Source organism: Canis lupus, chromosome 8, assembly GCF_048164855.1.
Source record: "Canis lupus baileyi chromosome 8, mCanLup2.hap1, whole genome shotgun sequence".
Lineage (NCBI taxonomy): Eukaryota > Metazoa > Chordata > Mammalia > Carnivora > Canidae > Canis > Canis lupus.
In genome coordinates, this window is record NC_132845.1 from 44,177,238 (window position 1) to 44,190,699 (window position 13,462).

Here is a 13,462-nt window from a genome sequence, read left to right on the forward strand (position 1 = left end):
TCCTGTGCCTCTTCCCTTGACTCAGTGAATTGGGTAAGTCCCTTAATCACTCAGGACTCAGTTTCCTTGTCTGTAAAATAGGTATAACTACTTCCAGTTATAAAGAACAAAGAGATGGCTCCCATAGAGCTTTAGCACAGTGCCTGGCACATAGTAGCTATTCAGTCAGTGTGATCTGCTGTCAGCTTTAGTCCCTGGGGTCTGCTCTAAGTGAGGAGACAAGATACTGGATGAGAGAGAGTGGGGTCCCTGCAGGTCCAAAGACCCTATCCTGATGGGAGCAGGATACAGACCAGACTCTTAAACAATCTTCCTCACCCGGTTTGCTAAGCTTGGTCTCTCACGGGTATAATCCTGAGGCTGGGAGGAGGCCCACCCAGGGGATGGTGCATGGTGGGGTGCAGAGACTGGGGAAGGGGCCGGCTGGGGCAGCCGACACCGAGGGTCTGGAGCAGGGCTGGAGAAGCAAGGACCCTGAGGAAGCCTCTTCACTGCCTGCTCTCTGCTGCAGGAGCCTTCACCACGACAGGCAGGTCCTCCCCACCCCCAATGCTCCATGGGCACCCTTTCAGGTCCCACTCTACGCCTGCCACTTCCCAGCTCTGCCCACAGGCCACCTGCACCACCTCCGTCAGCCTCATTTCCTCACCTGTGAGGTAACACTCAAGCCTGTTTCACTGGTGGTTTTGAGGATTAAATGACAGGTTAGGGGATCCCTGGGTGGTGCAGCGGTTTGGCGCCTGCCTCTGGCCCAGGGCGCGATCCTGGAGACCCGGGATCGAATCCCACGTTGGGCTTCCGGTGCATGGAGTCTGCCCCTCTCTCTCTCTCTGTGACTATCATAAATAAATTAAAAAAAAAATTAAAATAAATAAATAAATAAATAAATAAATAACTGACTGACAGGTTATTCACAGAGCATTTGGCATGGTGCTCAGCTCAGAGAAAAAGTGCTTTCCCTATAACTTCTACAAATGCCTCAGCTTCAGTATCTTCATCTGTAAGTCGAAGCGGTGGTAGCTATTTCACAGGGCTGCTGTGACCCATCAGGAACAGCCTGCCTGGCCCCAGGCCTGGCTGGGGGACATCTCTCCACTAAGTGTTTAGTGAGTTAACTCTGTTGTTGGTGGACATGTTTTTATTCCACTTTCAAACCAGGTAGACAGGTACGTGTTGGGCTTCAGGAACCTGAAATCCTGAAGGGAGTGTATTGTACTAAAAGTGACCTCTTCCGAGCCACCAATATCCAGTCCAGCCAAGATGCTGGTGGACAATGCCTCAGTCATCTTCTATTTAAGGATCAGATTTTAAGTCTCCATGCAGGGCAGAAATCTTGGGTCAGATTTATCATGGAGAAGCCTGCAGAGCAGGGGCCCAGGTCCCCAGGAAGACTACACATGGCGGGTTTCTCCCCTCTAACCTGGGGACAGATGGCTACTGCTTCCGTTGAGCACCAGACAGACAGGTTTCCTTCTGTTCTGGACCCCACTCAGCTTTATTTTTAAAGATTTTATTTGTTTATTCATAGACACAGAGAGAGAGGCAGAGACACAGGCAGAGGGAGAGGGAGAAGCAGGCTCCATGCAGGGAGCCCAATGTGGGACTCCATTCCGGGTCTCCAGGATCATACCCCAGGCTGCAGGCGGCGCCAAACCGCTGCACCACTGGGGCTGCCCCCCACTCAGCTTTAAACAGGACTCTGTGAGATGCTGGTATTTGAGAGCTCAGGGGTCCAAAAACAAGGGCCTTCAGGCTGCCCCCCTCTCCTCGTAGGGCAGACCCTCACAGACAAAGTGTGCACAGCACCACCCGTGCTGCTTCTGACCCTGCAGTTCTCCTCTGCCCTTGGCCCCTTCTCCTATTTGTCACAAGCACGTGGTCTGATCTGGGCAACTCTGACAAGGACACGAAGCTACCCCACCGTGCACGTGTTGGGCATGTTTTAATTTGATAGCCATCGCCGTCTTGCTTAAAAATACCAGGGCTAATTCTTCTTTAACAGCAAGGATGTTTGCCACGTTCCTTTTTCTGTTTGGTCTCATATTTCTGTTCTCTCCCCTGCCCCCCACACCACCATCAGATTTTGTCTTAATACGTTTTGTGCTTGAGAATGCTTCTTACCATAGTTCACCTAAGAAAGGACATAAATTCCAGCTTACTTTGCTAACATCTGGTGTGGTTCTAAGCAGAAGAAATACTTGGAATGCACTGTGAGTCTTGTCAGCATAGAGACCCAGACAGCACAAATACGCTGGGACTGTAGTGCCCAGTCACGGGACATAGTAGGGTGGAGGGCGGGGTGTGTGTTTGGCTGGATTGGGCCAGGACGTGCAGTGACCCTGGTCTTCGGGCTGTGGGGCAGAGCTTCCCTGTTATCCAGGCAAGCCTCCGTGCCTGGCCTGGGAGTGCTGCTCACACACTGTACTCTCCCGACTGTTGCACGGCCCATGTTCCTGCCACCCTGCAGAACGCCCAAGGCCAGCGCTCATCAGGCCATGTTTGCAGATTGCCATGCACCTTGTCTGTCTTGTGTCCTATCTGTCCCCATTTTCATGGTGGCCCTTTCTCTTTTGGTTTCCATCCTGTCCAGAGCACACCATGGCCACCCCCCTGGAAGATGTTGGCAAGCAGGTGGGTAGGTCCTGTCCACTCCCTGTGGCCCCAAAGGGTCTCCTCAGAGCCTCACGTCGGCTGTCATTCCTTGTCCATCTCACCCCCAGGTGTGGCGGGGTGCCCTGCTCCTGGCAGACTACATCTTGTTCCAACGGGACCTCTTCCAAGGACGCACCGTGCTGGAACTTGGGGCGGGCACAGGGCTGGCCAGCATCATCGCGGCCACCGTGGCACGTACCGTTTACTGTACAGGTAGGCCGCCATCCCAGGCTAAGGGGAGCAGTCCCTTCACAGGGCGTGTCCTGACTGTGTCAGAAAGTGAGGGGGAACAGCTGGAAATTGGGCCATCCCAATTGGGTGTGGTTGATTTTGCCATCCCATTCCGCTGGTTCTCTCCTGGGTTGTTTTCTCAATAACAGCAGGATGGCCCAGTGCGCCCGCAGGTGCAGGAGCACTTACACGGCAGGAGACATCGCTGTCCTGCTGACACCACCTCTCACACCCCGTGAAAGCACGGGTGGCTCAGAAAACCAGGATGGATACGCCTTTTATAGGCTTGAAAACAGGTGTACATTTTCTTCCCAGTTATAGACATCGTGCCTACTTTATTATTTTTTTTAAGATTTTATTTATTTGAGAGAGAGAAAGAGTGAGAGAGAGCATGAGCGGGCGAGGAGAGGGAGAAGCAGGCTCCCGCTGAGCTGGGAGCCCAATGTGGGACTTGATCTCAGGACCCCACAATCATGACCTAAGCTGAAGGCAGTCGCTTAACTGAGACACCCAGGCGCCCCCAAGAAATTGTGCCTGCTCTTAGTGGAGACTTGTAGGATGGGAAATCAAATTGACTCATACTTTTACAATCCTCAGATTTGTTCAGCAGTATGCAATTTATTCAGCGCCCACTCTATGCCAAACACAGTCCTAGATGCAAGAGATCCAGGAGTAAATAACAGAGTCGCTGTCCCCCAGGAGCTTTAGAACCATTACTTTCACTGTTTGTGTATGGTTTTTAATCATTTTTCCTCTTTTTCTTTGAGTGTGTATACTCCCAAATAGTAGCTGAAATCAGATTGTGTATTCATTGCTATATGTTGCCAAAAACGTGGAAAAACATTTCTTTGAGAGCGTTTTTCAGAGTCATCAGAAACTTTTTATAAGTATGACTTTTAATGACCAGGTACTATCTCATCTCTTTTTTTAACCATTTTCCTGTGTTTGGGCATTTTTGGTTGTTCCCATGTGCTTTGGAGTTTTTGTTTTTCTTTTTGCAACGTTGTCAGGTGCACCATTGTGCGATGATTCTCAGACTAGGTGTGAAGCAGGTGTGACCCTTTTTAAGCTTTTGATACATATTGCCAAGTGATTTCTTTCTCAGTTTTTTATTTTGAAACAGTACTAGGCACACATAGAAACTGCTAAAATGGTACAGAAAGTGCCATAGACTCCTCCTCTCCTCCCCTCAGTGATGGCATCTCATGTACCATAGTTCACTGATGAAACCAGCAATTTGATGCGGGCACAGTGCTCCCAACTACACCCCACTGGCCCATGCGCTTTTTCAGCTTTTTCCTAAAGAGTGTACCAGTTCGTAAGAGGGTAGGATTTCATCAGGTAAGTGTCCCTGCACTTTAAATCTTCAGTGTCTGCTAGGCAGAAAGGGGACATCTGCTGCTCTGGTTTGCACTTCCTTGATTCCTAGTTCCCATCCCCATAGCACACGTCTTTTGCTTCTGAGACAGGAAAGGGAAGCTAGGGATCACCTATGATGCCGGCACACTTTCCAGATACTCTGCATTAGCCACTGGCCAGGAGTGTACAGGGCAGGCCCCCGGTTCCACTTCATGCCAAGGTTCACATAAATTGTCAACAAGTACTTCCCAGAGTCATGTTATCATGCAACACCCAAGAGCTTTACCCTGTGCCTGGTGCCCAACAGCAGCACAGAATCAAATTGTCTTATTTTTGAGAGGGAGGTTTCCTGGCACAAAGAAGGGAGCTTGGATCTACATGGCACATTATTGTTAGCAAAGCCTTGCACGTGCTTCAGTGCCCACTCATAACTTCACAGTGACCCCGGGCAGTAGCCGGGGCACCTGTCCCCATCCATTGTCCAGATGAGCAGACTAAGTAAGTGTAAGGTCAGGTGGCTGGCCCCAGGTTGTACACACAGCTGCTCACACTATGGGTGGGCAGGGCCCCCGTGGTTCAGACTGTTTTCCATGAAGCATAGGGAGGGGCCAGCAAAGGGATAATTTGGGGGCAGCTCCAGGGCTCTGGTCTCCCACTGCTACTTGGCCAGAGGTGCTCCTCTCTTGTATGTTTTATGTGTTAGAACCCCACAGAAGATCTGTTTGGACAAAAACTCCCATAAAGACTTACAAGCTACTGTCAGGCACACACCACCAATATTCTCTCCCCAGTGGCCCCGGGAAAGGAATAGGTGTGTCCCTTTGGTGAGCGGGGATCTCCCCGCCCCCATTCAGGCTCTGCAGGTTCCTTGGAATGGAGAGTCCTCAGGGGGTGGCAGGACAGGGTCGGGGCGTCCACAGCTATAGTGGGCCAGCCAGATGTCACTTACACAACGTTCTGTACCTGCCACACATACATTCTCCTAAGTGAAAATCAGATTTTGATAAAATGCCCACACCCCACACTTCATCAGGGATGCAGTATACAGAGTCTCGGCTCTGCTGAAATGAAAGGAAGCACCAGCTCATCAGAGCAGCAGTGGCTCAGGAGACACAGATGGCCGAGACAGCGAATCATGCTCCCAAGAGCACGTCCCCAGCCTGCAGGAACCTGCTGTGTATCTCCATGAATCACATCCAGACACCGCACCTGATTGACACACGCTCAGAACTGGAGCTCTCACCACTTCCCTCTGGACTACACAGAGTCCGTCCCCACCAGCACCATCATCTCTTAAGGGAAAGATCCTTAGAAAGGGCCTTAAGGTGAACATACTTAATTTTGGCTGTCAGCACATGGGGAAACTTAACTTTCCATTTTGCACCCTTCTGCTGTCAGGCTGTCGAACCTGGAGAGGGGTGTGGTGATGGCTGGTGTTTCATGGCGTGCCCTTCTGTTATTTCAGATGTCGGCACAGATCTCTTGGCCATGTGCCAGCGAAACATTGCCCTCAATGGCCACCTGACTGCTGCTGCAGGTGAGGCCCAGCGGCCCTTCTGCCTGGGTGAGAGGGGTCTGTGTTTGGCAGGTGGGACACTGAGAGCTGGGGTGTGCCCACTGCCCTGACACCCCCATGAATGGAGGGAGCACGGTCCTGGCTTCACAGAGCTTTGTATCCGATGACTCTACCCTCGAGCCATCCCCTCCTCCCCATGCCCACTGCTGCGTCCTGCTTCAGCCCTCCCTCCCAGACAGCACAGCGGCCCCCGCCCGATCTCTCAGCTCCTTGTCTGATCCAGCCAGGCTATCCTCCCTGTAGCATCTACAGTGACCTTTTGAAAATGTGAGCCAGACCCTCTACTCCCCACAGAAAATCTTCAGGGGTGCAGTCCAAGCTCTCCCTCTGGCTCCCAAATCTCCTAGTCTGACCCCTGCCTGCTTTTCCTTTTCTCTTGACAGCCTTATTGTCCAGCCCTGTGTCCAGTGATCTGAGCACTCGTTTCACGTGCTCTTCCCTCTGCCCAGACCGTTTCCCCACCCCCCACCTTCCTGATTGTTGGATTTCTGCACCACTCGCAGAAATGAGTTGATGTGATAGATGCCGGCAGCCGCTCCTCACCGGACTTCTGTCCAGAGCATCTCCAAGCAGCTTGGGGGATACCTTCCCACTCAGCTCAGGTCACTCCAGCCCACGGGCTTCGGACCCTTCAGAGGTCTCCCCTTGCAGTCTGAGTGGACTCCGAACTCCTCTGCCAGTCTCATAGCCTGTGGGGGCCTGGCCCTGCCATCTATCACCTCTGCCTCACAGGACCCCTCTGTTCCTGCCGCTCCAGCCTGTCTGAGAGCCGCAAGGCCTCCTGTTGCTTCCTCATCACGCCCAGACCTCCAGACTTCCAGACGAGGTCACGGGTCTCTACCAGAGCCTCATTTCATCTTGAACCATTGCATTTTGACGTTTGTGTGACTGGTTGATACATATCTGGCAGCCCACTAGGCCACACGCTCCATGGGGCAGGGGTCTGTGTGTGTGACACCCTGTCACATTTGCTGAATGCCTGTCAACAAGAGCTGGAGGGGAGGAGCACACAGGACTCAGCCGCTCTTGGAAGCCTCCCCTGACACCCTAGTCTGACACCAGAGCTCCTGTCTCCTGTGCCCCTGGCACGTCCCCTCAACCACACCCTGACCACACTGCCTTGTCGGTGCATGCTGACCAGCCGCTGCTGGGCCCTAGAGACAGGGATGCACCCCAGAAACCTCTGTACTCCCTGTGTTCCGTGCCAGACCTGATACCTGGCACTCAGAAATGCTGAAGGAAAGGAGGGATGTAGAGAGGACGTTGATGGAGAGGTGGAGGGATTTTGGCACAGAATGGGAAGTGTCACCCTTTTCCTTGTTTTGAGTTCTGCTTGTTTTTGCTTTTGCAGGCAGTGTAGTTAAGGTCAAAGAACTGGACTGGCTCCAAGACGACCTGTGCACAGGTGCATACCTCCCTGTCCCCCTGTCACACCTTGAGGCCGTCAGCCCTGTGTCCTGGGCTGAGCAGAGGGTCCTGGCTGGTGCCGTGGTCCCTCAGTACACAGCCACTCCACTCTCTTGGCTGATGAGTTACAGCTGCTGGCAGCCTCCACCTACTATGTCACTCAGACTCGCAGTGTCCCTGTACTGTAGGCCCAGTAGTCCCTGAGTTACAGGTGAGGCCTGACACTCTGGGTTAAACACCTGCCCAGGCCTGGGAGGCAGCCTCCCAACACAGCGCTGTGTCTTCTGTCCATGGCAAGGAGTCCTCCATGTGGCTTCAGGGCCGATTGAGGGGGAGAGTTTTCTGAATTTATTATTCACTGTTTTGGACCTGCATGCTCACTCACTCCTTGTATAAAAACTTCTTTTCCTGTCAATGGCAGGCGAGGAAAATCGTGGCTCATTGACTATCCGTCATCTGCCACGCGCTTAGCCCCGTAGGCCCTCTGTCTCCCCAGCAGACCTTGAGGGCAGCGTTTCTACACCCATTCCGGTGCAGAATGAAACCCAGAGAGGTGAAGCACCTCTCTCAGGGCCACACACCAAGTTTGTGGGGGCAGCAGTGCCTGCCCCTCAGCAGCGGAGGCAGATCCCCGGTCCCACGTAGGCAGCTGTGGCCTGAGGCTGGGGCGCTAAGATTCAGACCTACCTGGCAATGCCCGCCATTTCAAGCTACCCCCAGCTCTGTTTCCTCTCCTGGAGCTTCTTTATTCAGCCTCAGAGCTGGCCTGCAGAGAAAGGAACGTGCCTAAAATGGCCTTTCTTCTTTCATAGACCCGGAGGTCCCCTTCAGCTGGTCTCAGGAGGACGTCTCCGACCTGTACAGCCACACCACCATCCTGCTCGCGGCCGAAGGTAGGGCATCCTGATCAGCAGCGCCAGTATGGTGGGGCATCAGCACATTGAGCCCTCCCCTGAGCCCTCTCCAGTCTCCCAGGCGCCCCCCGCACCCACTTGCAGTTTTCAGCCCGAGAGCTTTCCAGTCTGAGCGTGGCTGTCGCTGCATGTTCCTGGAGACCCAGTGCAGGGCCCCGGGGTCCTCCGAAGGACACATGCCCCTAATGGTTACATTTTCCCCTCGTGCCCGTTCTTTTCCCCACAGTGTTTTATGATGATGATCTCACCGACGCTCTGTTTAAAACACTCTCCCGCCTCGCTCACAAACTGAAAAACGCCTGCACAGCCATTCTGTCTGTGGAGAAGAGGTGAGCTCTGCACCCCCAAGAGCCAGACTCCCCCTTCTGGATGCGTTCCATCAGCATCGTCCTGTCACTCACTGAGCATGTGCCATGTGCCCTCCGTGCCGCCCCTCACACGTGGCCTCCCGCCACCTGCCGGCCAGCCCTGTGCCTGGGTGCTGCCGTCCCACCATCACTGGTGGAGAGAGGAGGGCTTAGGGGCAGCAGGGAACCTGGCACAGCTGCTCTGTGAGTGGATGAGTGCCCAGAGCCAGGACACTTGGCCACGGCACTGTCAAGGGCCTCTCTGAATGTCCCATCTGGACGCCGCCTGTATCCTCAGGGCCCCAGGCCTGTCTACCCTCTTCTGATGCAGACAGAGCTCCCCCAGGACACGTGCACTTGAACATCCTGAAGCATTAGGGCTCCCATTGAGGGAGTGTCAGTTTTGTGGTAGACATAGTGCTACACCGTTTTCTCCAGTTCTTATGCTAGGGCACAGCTTTTCTGAAGGCACTTTGGAATAAGTAGCAAAAGCCATAAAACTGAGGCACTTGGCTGGCTCAGGCAGTAGAGCATGTCACTCCTGATCTTGGGGTTGTGAGTTCAGCCCCACATTGGGTATAGAGATTACTTAAAATCTTAAAAAAAAAAAAAAAAGTTATGAAACCAACGATACTCACCCAGCATCCAGCATCTCGAAATCCACCCCATTGGAAGCACTCATGTCTGTGTGTGCACCGTCCTGGTGTGGTCATCACAATGTTATTCATCCCGGTAATGTCAAGGAGCTTCTTCAAGGCACAGGTGACCAAGGGCAGCACACGGACCTCACTTAGATGCTGATTTTATAGACAAAGGGAAGCCTCGAGAGCGTCAGGAAATGTTGGGCCCTGACTGGATATTGGAATGTTAAAGAATTATCCTTGAATTTGTTTTAAGTGAAACAGAAGCAGAAGAGGGCTTATCTTTTCGGGATGCATGTGGCTGTACTTCGAGAGGAAACACCATAATGGCTGGCATTAGCTTTTTAATAATCGGGTCTGGACATGTGGGGAGGCAGGGCCCACAGCGGCCCCGAGCTGGCAGTGGTTGACGCCGGGACAGTTCATCACACTGTTGGAAATCTCTTGTAGTGAGAGACCTTGGAAAGAAAAAGGAAAGAGGCAAAGAATTTGAATTTCAGGTCAAACCATGTTGCAGGTTCGGGTGTAGAAGTGGCCGTGTGGCCAGGCTGGGAGGACCGATCCTGAAGCTCCCCACCCACCACCTCCCAGCACCCTTCGCTGCTGCTCTCAGGCCCTGCCCTTTGTTCATTCATCACCTGCACCCTGTGTGCAGATTCTGTGCCGGAGGAAGCTGGGGAGGCCAGCAGGCGGTGTTCTGCGTCCACCTCCTGCTCTGCTTTGGAGCTCAGGGCAGGGCCTGTCTTTCAGGCAGTGGTATCTGCGGCACCTGACTTTGCCTTTCTGAGCCTTGGTGTCTGTGTCTGTAAAATGGAAGCGCCTACTGTGTCCCCTCCCAGGCTTTCTAGATTCAGGAAGGAAGTGCACTCAGTACACAGTAGCTGCTCTGTGCAAACCCACTGGAGGGCAGTGAGGTCAGGGAGGCAGCAGGAGGGCAAGGCGTGTGTGTCGGCTGCTTGTTTGCAGGCTGAACTTCACACTCAGACACCTGGACGTCACGTGCGAAGCCTATGACCACTTCCGCTCGTGGCTGCAGCGCCTGGAGAGGCTTGCGGATGGCCAGCTGCGCTTTGTGGTGGAGCCGGTGGAGGCCTCCTTCCCGCAGCGCCTCGTGTATGAGCGCATCCAGCAGCTGGTAGGTGCGGCCCCCTCTACACGCAGGCCACTGTGGCTGTGCATGACGCTGCTGACCCCAGGGTCCTCCAGATGCGGGCCCCACACCCTGGTGCTGTCGGGCAGAGGATCAGCTGGCAGCCAAAGGCTGTGGTGGGGTCTCCCCACTTAGGGGTCTTCCACCTTAGGGGTCACTGTGTCTGCAGGTGGGCCTGCAGTTGTCACCTTGGACTTCACACCACATTCTATCTCTGAGCGATTCAGGGCCCAGAGGAAGCAGGGCTGAGCCCAGGAGGTGGTTGGTGACCCAGGAAGTTGGGATGAGGGGCACTTGGTGGGGTTCTTGATGCAGAAGCTGCAGTGCTAGAGGCCACATCTTCACTGTGGGAGGTACCCTGGCCTCGCAGACTGGGCAGGCTTGTCAGGTGACCAGTGGCCCTTCTGACCGGGCACAGGGGGCCATCAAACTAGGCCTCGGAGTAATCATCCTAGTAATGGTCCTCAGGCCAGGTCCCAGGCCAAGCTCCTCCCTCCCCTGCCTCAGTGGATGCCAGACAACGGGAAGTCACCCTGCCAGGCAACAGCAGAGCTGGGACTTAATCTTACAGCCATGTCACTTCCTATTAGAATTTTTAAACCCAGCTCATGGGGAAAATCTGATAAATCAAAATTACCCTTGAAAATCCCTTATAGGGGGATCCCTAGGTGGCTCAGCGGTTTAGCGCCTGCCTTTGGCCCAGGGCGCGATCCTGGAGTCCCGGGATCGAGTCCCACATCGGGCTCCCAGCATGGAGCCTGCTTCTCCCTACTCCTGTGTTCTGCCTCTCTCTCTCTCTCTCTCTCTCTCTGTCTATCGTGAATAAATAAATAAATAAATCTCTTAAAAAAAAAGTCACTAAAAAATATTAAAAAAAAAAAAAAAAGAAAGAAAGAAAATCCCTTATAATTACCAGGAGCTGCAAGTCCCAAGGTCTGGAATGCCTGGCTCCTGTTCCCTTTGCCTCTCAGCTGTGACCACCCCTTCCCTGGGTCTATGGAAACCAGTCCTAGATATGAGGAGAGGGGAGGGCTGGGGTGGCCAAGGGCTGTCCCTCTCACATTCCCCGTTGTGTTCCCCAAACAAGCACAGCACTGAATTTGTGTGGTTGCCATGCATGAGGAGCAACCTTCTGTTCATGGCTACGCCGCCCCTGGACTGCCTCCCTGTAGATGGCAAACAGTCTACTCCTGCCAGCGAGGACTCAGGTTTCCACTAAGAACTTGGTGTGTTTTTGTACCTCCTCCACCTGCCGTGTCGAGAGGAGCAGCACATGGCCAGGAAAATCAGCTCCTCATAAAATGCAGAAGTCACAGGAAGTGACACCTAAGATCTCCCCAAATGGAAAAATTGTGATTCGCTGCCATTCTTCTGGTCCATCTTGATGCATCTTGGGTTGATGCCAGCTTTAACTCCCATAAACCCAGCTTCTCTCCCAGAGTGAGGCAGAAAGAACGGCCCAGAGCAGCAATCAGAAGCAGCTCCCCACCCCTGCGTGAGCTTGCATGCTGCCCATGGTTCACGTGTGGTTTGACTCTTCTCCTTTGCTAATTACTTCCCTCTGACGTAGTGAGGTCTCCTTCACAAACCTCAGGAATCTGCTTTCTCTGTTTGCTGCAGGAACTCTGGAAGATCTTTGTGGAACCGGTAATGTGACCCATCATCGCATCCACAGGCATGGCTTCTCGACTGTTCTCAGAATACGTTTCTAATAAAATTGAAAGCTCACAAAGTAATGTGTTTGAGGTCGTATCATTTTAGAAATGGGGCAAATGTAGTGTATATGCCCCAGGACTGTCTTCTGGAGTCAGTTGCTACCTCCCAACAGCAGCCAGAGAATGTTCTTGCTCTCGGCTGGAATTCTAGTCCAGTTAGTTGCATGTTTTCTGTGCTGCATGTTCCAAGATACCTCAAGAGCGGAGACCGTGTCCGGCAGGTGTTCTCAGCTTGATTCCACTAGAGTCGATTACTTCAAGCTCCCTGGCGGGCAGGGGATCCAGGGCCGGGCCAGTAGCATCTAGTGCTCCCTCGATTATCTGCTTGCAGACCTATTTAACATCGTTGCCACAGTTACAGTAGGAACACTACACAGTATGCGGTACAGGAGCCTCACTGCCTTCCACAGCTGTGTGTGCCCCATCCCCATCCCTCAAGTGAGGGCCCGTTCAGAGGAGGTGGCAGGAGCCAGCAAAGAGGCTTTTCTTTTCTGTTTTAGCTCATTATAACCAAAACCGGGGTGAACTTAGAACAGACACAAGAGGGGATCCCTGGGTAGCTCAGCAGTTTAGCACCTGCCTTTGGCCCAGGATGTGATCCTGGAATCCCAGGATCGAGTCCCACATCAGGCTCCCTGCATGGAGCCTGCTTCTCCCTCTGCCTGTGTCTCTGCCTCTCTCTCTCTCTCTCTCTCTCTCTCTCTCTTGCTCATGAATAAATAAATAACATCTTTAAAAACACACACACAAGAGCAGCTCTTCCTGGTCCCGTGGGCTGACCCAGGGTGGAGCCGTGATCTGCCTCACAGCCTTCCCTCCCAGAGCCCAAGCTTCCCCTCCTCCCCTTGGGCCCCTTTCCTGCTTCACCACATGTGCATATCTCTGTCTGACTTTTTATCTTTTTCTCTGTGCCCCTCCCACCTCGACCCCTCCCCATTGCTTTACACCCTTTCCCACCATTTCTCCCTCCTCCTCCTTCCCAGCTCTGGTCCCACCCTCCTGCTGCCTTGGCCCTCCTCGAAGGTCCCGGCCCACCCCGGCTCCCTTCCTGCCCCGCACAGCACAGATATCCCCTGGCACCTCTGCCTCTCCAGCTCCATCCAGACACCAGATTAACTCCCTCCATCTTCCCAACAGTTAGGACATCAACCTGGTTACACCCATTTCACAGTTTGAAGACTACTGCTCTAAAAGGAAAACATCTCCATGGGTCAGAGCCCTGTCTGTCTTAGACATCAGTACATTCCTGCCATATGGTGTAGCCCAAAGTGGGTACTCGACACCTACTGTTGAATGAGCAATGGGTAGGAGCTGGTGTTGGGGGAGACTGCTCCATCACAGACACTGCTGCCTTCAGGGGCATTTGGCAGTGTTTGGAAAGGGCGATGGGTGCTGCTGGCCAGGGATGCTGGTTAAGCATCCTGTAATGCACAGCCAGCCCTCCATGCAGGAGTGCCGAGGTTGAGGAAT

At 53.3% G+C, this 13,462-nt stretch overlaps 1 protein-coding gene across 13 annotated transcripts in view; it reads left to right on the forward strand.

Moving 5' to 3' along the window:
- Positions 1-13,462, forward strand: part of METTL22 (methyltransferase 22, Kin17 lysine) — a 39,009-nt gene that overhangs the window by 6,915 nt on the left and 18,632 nt on the right. For 4 of the 13 annotated variants that reach the window (XM_072835724.1, XM_072835726.1, XM_072835727.1 and 1 more), the window contains 8 exons: positions 2,591-2,631; positions 2,721-2,865; positions 5,708-5,806; positions 7,170-7,223; positions 8,038-8,118; positions 8,366-8,468; positions 10,094-10,262; positions 11,365-12,009. In XM_072835724.1, the coding sequence (XP_072691825.1) occupies positions 2,591-2,631; positions 2,721-2,865; positions 5,708-5,806; positions 7,170-7,223; positions 8,038-8,118; positions 8,366-8,468; positions 10,094-10,262; positions 11,365-11,496 (824 nt within the window). In that variant the 3' untranslated portion in view covers positions 11,497-12,009. Of the gene's footprint in view, positions 1-2,590; positions 2,632-2,720; positions 2,866-5,707; positions 5,807-7,169; positions 7,224-8,037; positions 8,119-8,365; positions 8,469-10,093; positions 10,263-11,364; positions 12,010-13,462 lie in introns of those variants that run through there. The other 9 variants (XM_072835732.1, XM_072835734.1, XM_072835729.1 and 6 more) reach the window with 9 other exon arrangements.